Source organism: Oryx dammah, unplaced genomic scaffold (genome assembly GCF_014754425.2).
Source record: "Oryx dammah isolate SB20612 unplaced genomic scaffold, SCBI_Odam_1.1 HiC_scaffold_10, whole genome shotgun sequence".
Lineage (NCBI taxonomy): Eukaryota > Metazoa > Chordata > Mammalia > Artiodactyla > Bovidae > Oryx > Oryx dammah.
Window position 1 is genome coordinate 71,734,734 of NW_024070194.1, and position 6,679 is coordinate 71,741,412.

General features: G+C 48.4%; 1 protein-coding gene across 3 annotated transcripts in view; it reads right to left on the minus strand.

Annotated features, from left to right (window-relative positions):
• PFKFB3 (6-phosphofructo-2-kinase/fructose-2,6-biphosphatase 3) overlaps positions 1-5,482 on the minus strand; it is a 101,851-nt gene extending 96,369 nt beyond the window's left edge. For all 3 annotated transcript variants that reach the window (XM_040248254.1, XM_040248249.1, XM_040248250.1), the window contains exon 1: positions 5,317-5,482. In XM_040248254.1, the coding sequence (XP_040104188.1) occupies positions 5,317-5,467 (151 nt within the window). In that variant the 5' untranslated portion in view covers positions 5,468-5,482. The remainder of the gene's footprint in view (positions 1-5,316) is intronic.
• Positions 5,483-6,679: the final 1,197 nt, after the last annotated feature.

The following is a 6,679-nucleotide window of genomic DNA, read 5'->3' on the forward strand; positions in this document are numbered from 1 at the left end:
GACACCCAGCACATGTGTGAACACAGACACGTCAGATGCACAGTTATGACACTTGAGAACAGTGGCTCCAAAACCTTCCAGAGAAGGAAGACAGGCATGAATGGCACTGCCTCTCTCAACAGCAATGCAGGAAGAGAACAGAGCGGCAATGCCTTCAAAGTTCTGAGGGAAAATGGACTTTAATTAAGAAGTCTATATTTAGTCAATTACCAATGAAGTATGATGACAGAAAGATATTTTCAGAGGCAAAGCTTCAAAAACATGTATCTCCCCACTCTCTTTTCTCAGGAAACCACTAGAGAACAAGCTCCATCTGAAATAGAGAGGATATCAAGAAAAAGATCCAATACAGGAGAGACAGAGAATTTTAGTAATACACTGACTTTCGTTTGCTACAAAAGAGTCCAGCCTCCAAACACCCCTTCTAAACCTCTCTGCTCATTCTTTCAAGTTAGTCATAAAACATTAAAAACAAGTCAGAAATTAGTACTTCTATTTTTAAGACATTCTGTATATTGCTCTCAGTAGAGTCAACCGTATACAGTGACTAATTTTCATTGTTATACAACTTTTCCTGGACTTAACTGAGTCAACTTTTTCCTGGAAGGGAGTCAAGTTTGTAGTAAGTCCATTCCATCTCCCCCGGGGAGACACGGGTCGGAGAGCCCTGCTCCTGCTCCCGGGGGCCTGAGCTCTCCAGGCTGTCCGCATGTCACGGCTCCTGGGCCACGCCTTCCATCCCCTCCTGGGACGGCTCTCCCTCTCTCCTCTGTCAGGTCCCCTGCTTCCCTGAGCCAATGTCATCCTTTCTGGATTTACTCCTGTAGTGGGAATTAGGGAGGTGGAGACTGAGCTCAGACTACCGGCCTTAGATTCCTGCTCAGGGAGAGCAAACAATGAAGGCGGGCAATGTGTGTGTGGCTGGCGGGGGAAAGCTTCATGAGGGTGTATTTGGAAACAAGCAGTCAGAGGCCAGAAGCCACCAGATGAAACAGTTAAAAGTAGTGACCGCATGAGAGGTACAGAGTAGAGGATGGTTGTTTTCCATTATAAGCCTCTGGTGCATGAGTAGCAATCTGCTAGGGGCAAGATAATTGATGGAAGACTAGGGGAAAGGTCCAGTACTCCAGGTAGAGGGAAGAACATAAGCAAAAACCCAGCCAGTGTTTCTACTGTTCGAACTGAAGATGAAGGTGTGGCGGGGGAAGCGTAAGCATGGGATAGGGTGAACTCCCCAGTTTAGTCACTTACGGAGTACAGATGTGGCTATGGAGAACGGTCACAGACTCTAATACACGGGGGTAACATGAACAGCTGGGGCACTGCTTTGGGAGATGAGAGAAGTGGATTAGAGCAGGGAGTCTAGCTGGAGACCAGGGTCTATTACAGGCAAGAGATGATGAGGATCTGAGATCAAGGAGCTCCTCCAGGTTAATGTGAAAGATGAGAAACAGAATCCACAGGTCTCAGTGACAGACTGGGCTGGGCACAAGGGGAAGGCAGGGACCTAGGACGGTGCCTAGGCTTCTGACTTGGGCGTTGCTTTCCCCAAATTAGAGACCCTGGCCAGCCTGAAAGGGGAAAAGTGAGCAAAGTTCAGGACACGTGTTTGGGATGGAATGAAGTCACATAACAGTTAGTTTGGTACAGACCTGAAGTTTCACAGTGAGGCCTGGTGGTGATAAAAATGTGTCAGCCACAGAAGAAACTTCAGGCCAGGAGAAGAGCTAAGAACACCTAGGAAGAGGATGAAGGGTAAGAGAAAGGGAAACACTAACAGGAAAAGTGGTCACCAGCCTCAAGAAGGAGTAGCTAACGGTGTCAGATGCCATAAAAGGTCAAGGAAGAGGACGGAGCAGATCCCGTGAGACGTAGGACACGGTGATCTGCAGAAGAGTGGCCAAGAGGAAGCCTGGTGAAAACAGAGGTCTATTTTGTAATAGTCACAGCCCCCGTTCCCAGAGTGTGGGCTGAACTGAGGTGGTGATAAAAGAAGGAGGTGGCAGCAGAGGGCAGGTGACTCTGTGAGAAGTCCGCTGTGAAAAGAAGGAAGAGGAGGGGCGCTGGGAGCAGCAGGGGGAGTTCAAATTTAAGGGTTTCACATTTTTCCCTTGAAGAAGGGCGAGATTTGAGAATGCTTATATGAGTCACAAAAGTAGTCAGCACAGGGAGAGTGTGCGAGTCCAGGACAGGCAAAACTGAACAGCCTGCCATGCAATCCAGCTTCACACGAGTAGACAAACTTACGTGCATGAAAAACCTGCACACTAACATTCGTGCCACTATTCACTGATTCATGGTCGCCCAGACCTGAAGGTGTCCTTCAGCAGGGGAGCGGACAAACAAACTGGTACATCCAGGTAACGGAATAAAAGGCTATCCAGCAACAGAAACACACGGATGACTCTGAAATACACCATGCTACCTGAAGGAGGGCCAGTGGCCAGTCTGAAAAGGCTGCACACTATATGATTTCATGACATGATCTTCTGGAAAAGGCAAAAGTAAGGAGACAAGAAATAGGGCAGTAGCCACCAGGGATGGGGAGGGAGAAATCTGAATAAGTGCAGCACAGGGCATGTTTTTCAGGGCAGTGAAACTGTTCTGTGTGATAGTGTGATGGTGAACACAAAATATTAAGCATTTGTCAGAACCCATAAAACTTTACAGCCTGAAGAGTAAGCCTTAATGTATATACATGTTTAATAACTCATTTAACAGGCTGGGCGATCCTAGGATGAAAAGAGAATGTGGCAAATAAATCTAAATGTATTACAAATACATAAAACAGTACTGCTGAAGGCAGGGGCCAGGAAACAGTGCTAAGTAACTTTGGAAACACATGGAGTCTGTAGGCTAAGGGCATGATAAATAGTGCAAAGAGCACTGGACTCCGGTTGATAGGGCTGTTTCCCACAAGGGCATGGACTAACAATTCTCAAAGTGCTGCAAGTGTATACTGGAACTGAATCACTGAGTAGATGGCAGAAGTGGGAGCTTCTCCCCACGGCACTGGGGGTTACAGCTGAGCAAGTGGAGGAGGCTAGAATGACCAGATCAGACATCAGTATGAACTTGTGTTCACCTTAATACACATACAGATGGTTACATATCCATCCACATATACTTCCTTGCTCTATTAGCTGAGAGGGCCAAGTCACAGTGACATCCCAATAGCAATAAGCATGCCTGATGCCCAGATTATGGATCCTAACCCCACTCTTTAATAAAGGAACCATGGCTGAATCTAGGACTGGGGCAGGAAGTAGACAAGATGAGCCTGGAAGATCTTGCAATTCTAGAAAGTGAGGAAGTGCTGAAGAAACAAAAACAAACACCGTCCAGCAAAGGGATGTCAAAGCCACAGGGGTACAGATGCCAACCACAAGAGCTTCCAATAGCCAAGGCTGAACCATGTGAGCAACACCACAAAGGACTACTGGATTATAACCCAAAGTGGAATATCCATGTACTCATACTAATATAAATGGCTGAATAGGTAACAGAAAATCTTCCGTGCAGAGCTCAAAAAAGCTACTCCACTCTAAGGAGGTGGAACACTCCTACTCCTGAAGCGTGGGCTGGGCACAGCAACTTTCCTCCAGAGGAGCAAAGGAAAGAAAGGAGTCACTTCACAGTGGGGAGGCCTGACAAGCACAACCTCAGCCAGGTGATGAAAAAAACATCACCAGGACTAGTCCTGTTCACAGTGTGCACCCCGATATAAAGTGATGGGAACGCACTTCACCTCCCTTCCTCTCCCTGAAACACTGCCCCAGCCTTAACCGTGAGGACAAACACTCAACAAATCCCATTTGAGGGGTGATCTACGAAACACCTGACCAGTACTCAAAACTGTCAAGGTCACCAAAAATCAAGCAGAGTCTGAGGAACAGTCACAACCAAGAGGAGCCTAAGATAAAACTATTAAACGTAATGAGGAATCCTGAACAGGATCCCAAAACAGAAAAAGGACTTCGGCTGAAAACCAGAGAAATCTGAGTAAAGTACATAATGCACTAATACTATGTGTTCCACAAGTATATGCTAATGTGTCTGTATCAGCTCATTAGTTGTGACAAACGTGCCACACTGAGGTAGGGTGTCATTAACAGGGGAAGCGAGGGGTACAGAAGGGAACTCTGCTACTGTCACAGTAAAGTGTGCATCTAAAATGAAACATTTATTCTAAAAACCATGGCGGGGGTGGTGGAGGGAATACTCTTGAGCAGGGACGTGCCATCCGAACTAGCCTTGGGTCAGCAGGCCGCAGCAAGACAGGCGGGGTCGTACTGTCCCTCCTCCGTCCCTCCCCTGCAGTTCTGCCTGGAAAGCAGCCCCCTCGCCTCTCCCCAGGGCAAAGCCTCCTCTGCCTTCAGCCCCAGCACACGTCCCCTCATGTTTATGGCCATGCTGCACCTAACCACGCCTAACAGAGCTGCTCAGTCATCTGTGACCTCGGTCTCGACACGCAGGCAGCGGATTCACTGCTCATTTATTGTCCACCTTGTGCGTGCCAGACGCTGGGACTGGAGATAAAGTGCCACTGACCCCAAAGAGCTCAGTCAAGGGACATCTCTCACGTTAGCCTGTTTCACCTTTCACCTTGCTTTTGCTTCTCTAAAATAAACTATGAACTCTTTGAAAGTATTATTCCCTTGTTCATTTTTTTCATTCTCAGTGCTAAAAGCAATTAGCAATATATACATAGCAACTCACAAAGAAATGCTTGTTGAAACAAAATGAAGAACTGAATTCTCCTTTAGGTATGAATGACTAAGAAGGCAGACTATAAGAAAGTAAGTCTGTGAGGTTTTATACTCAATAGTTTTTAACTGTCTACAAAGTAATTTTCCCCAGCTTTTGAACATATCACACACATTTTGGGACACAGACAAACTATCAGCAAGAGGTGTCTGCCTGCAAGCAGCTGAGAGCCCACGGGTCCAGGGGTTCCCTGTTTTCCCCCCCGACACCTGCACCTACGACAGCTCCTCACTGCCTGTGACCAGAACTCCCCTCCCCACCATGCTTAGCATGTTGGCCTCAAGTTCACTGAAGGGCTGCCCTGGTTTAACTGGAAATGTGAAAAGCATTTCTAAAACTACCTCAACTGCCACTTACAGCCTACTGGCCAAACATGGGGCCACCCCTAGTTCCACGTTAGAAGTTCAGTCTCTTGGCCTTTAAAACATAAACCTAAAAATGTGAGGAGTTTGGGAACAGGTGCTGTGCTGGAGTGTCTGCCACAGCCAACCTTTCTGGCTCCCCACAAAGCACACGTCCATCCTCCCACGCTGGCTTAACAGCACTCACCCTGGGCTGAGGAAGAGGACTCCAGTCTCTTGCAGTCGACTTCAATGCAGTCTCGGGGTGAGGCGTCTTCTCGGGGCAGACATGGCCTCTGTGCTGCAGCATCTGCTAGAGAGCAAGACCAACTGCCCTGGACACAGACCCAACATGCCATGGCTGGAGAGGACCAGGAGAGACCTCACATCCCAGGCCTGCCTGAGCGACCAAGGGCTTCCCTGGACGAGCTCTTGTCCAAGTGCTCTGTCTTACGGCAGCTGATCCCGGGCTGTCCAGTTCCTCCTGGACCTCAGTGGCCAGTGTCTTGGGGCAAATCAAACCATCGCTTGAAGTGGGAAAGAATGCCTTTAACCCCATTTCTCCAGTTTCAACTGCGAAGGCTGCCAGCTGCTGGGCTCTTGGTTGAGGCTGTTCTGGTAGGTTTTCCCAAACCAGCAGGACTCCAAGCATGCAACTCTCAACCGACTTGGCCTGCAAGCCAGAGTCTGGGAAAGCTTCTCTTGGCAAGGCCATACTTTCTTCTTCACCCTGCTTTCAAATCAGCTCCTGTCACTCTGACTGTCCAGCTCTCACACAGGGCTCTGCAACTCCCCATGTATGGCTTGCTTAGCCTTCTGGACAACCCTAAGAAGTGGGTATGATCACTCACTTCTGTTTTGAGCAGAGCCACCTAGTCAACACACAGTGACCCCACGAGGCCTGGCACCACCAAAACTGCCTCAACAGACGACCAGCACAGGCACACCCAGCAGATTGCCTGTCCTTCAGTCAACACCGGTCAGGTCAGGACCTTAAAGAACAGTAACAGTTTGGCAGAATGTTTTGCTACTAAATAACTAAGTTCATCAATTCACCAACTAATCTAGGACAGTAGGCCCTCCCTTCTCTGTCTTTTAAGATCTGTCACTTTCAGTTCCAGGTATCGACTTATTCTTGGTTACAAGTGAGTGCACTCACTCTGACTGGTTTAAGCAGAAAAAGCACTTATGAGAAAAACAAAACCTAGACAGCAAATGTAATCTCCAGACCAGCTCCATTCACGCCTGGAGGCTTTACATAAAGAAATCACAGCTACAAACTGCTCCAAAGACTGCCCTGACACACAAGAGGCCTTGTCTCAAGACAGATCTCTGCCCCCAAGGCTAGACAACACTGGGCCTACCCGCACCAGCTGAGGACGGCTGACGGAAAGAGCCGAGGGCCATTCTCCTGCCTTGAGGGGCTCCCAGACAGGCTGGGAGAGCACACTCAGAGTCTCTACCTCAGGGAGGCAGGTGAACGCAGGGGACCTGCAAAGCCAGGAAGGACTTTCAGATCAGAGGCAGGCCCACGAAGACAAATGTCTGACGTTCAGGCTTTCTACTTATAT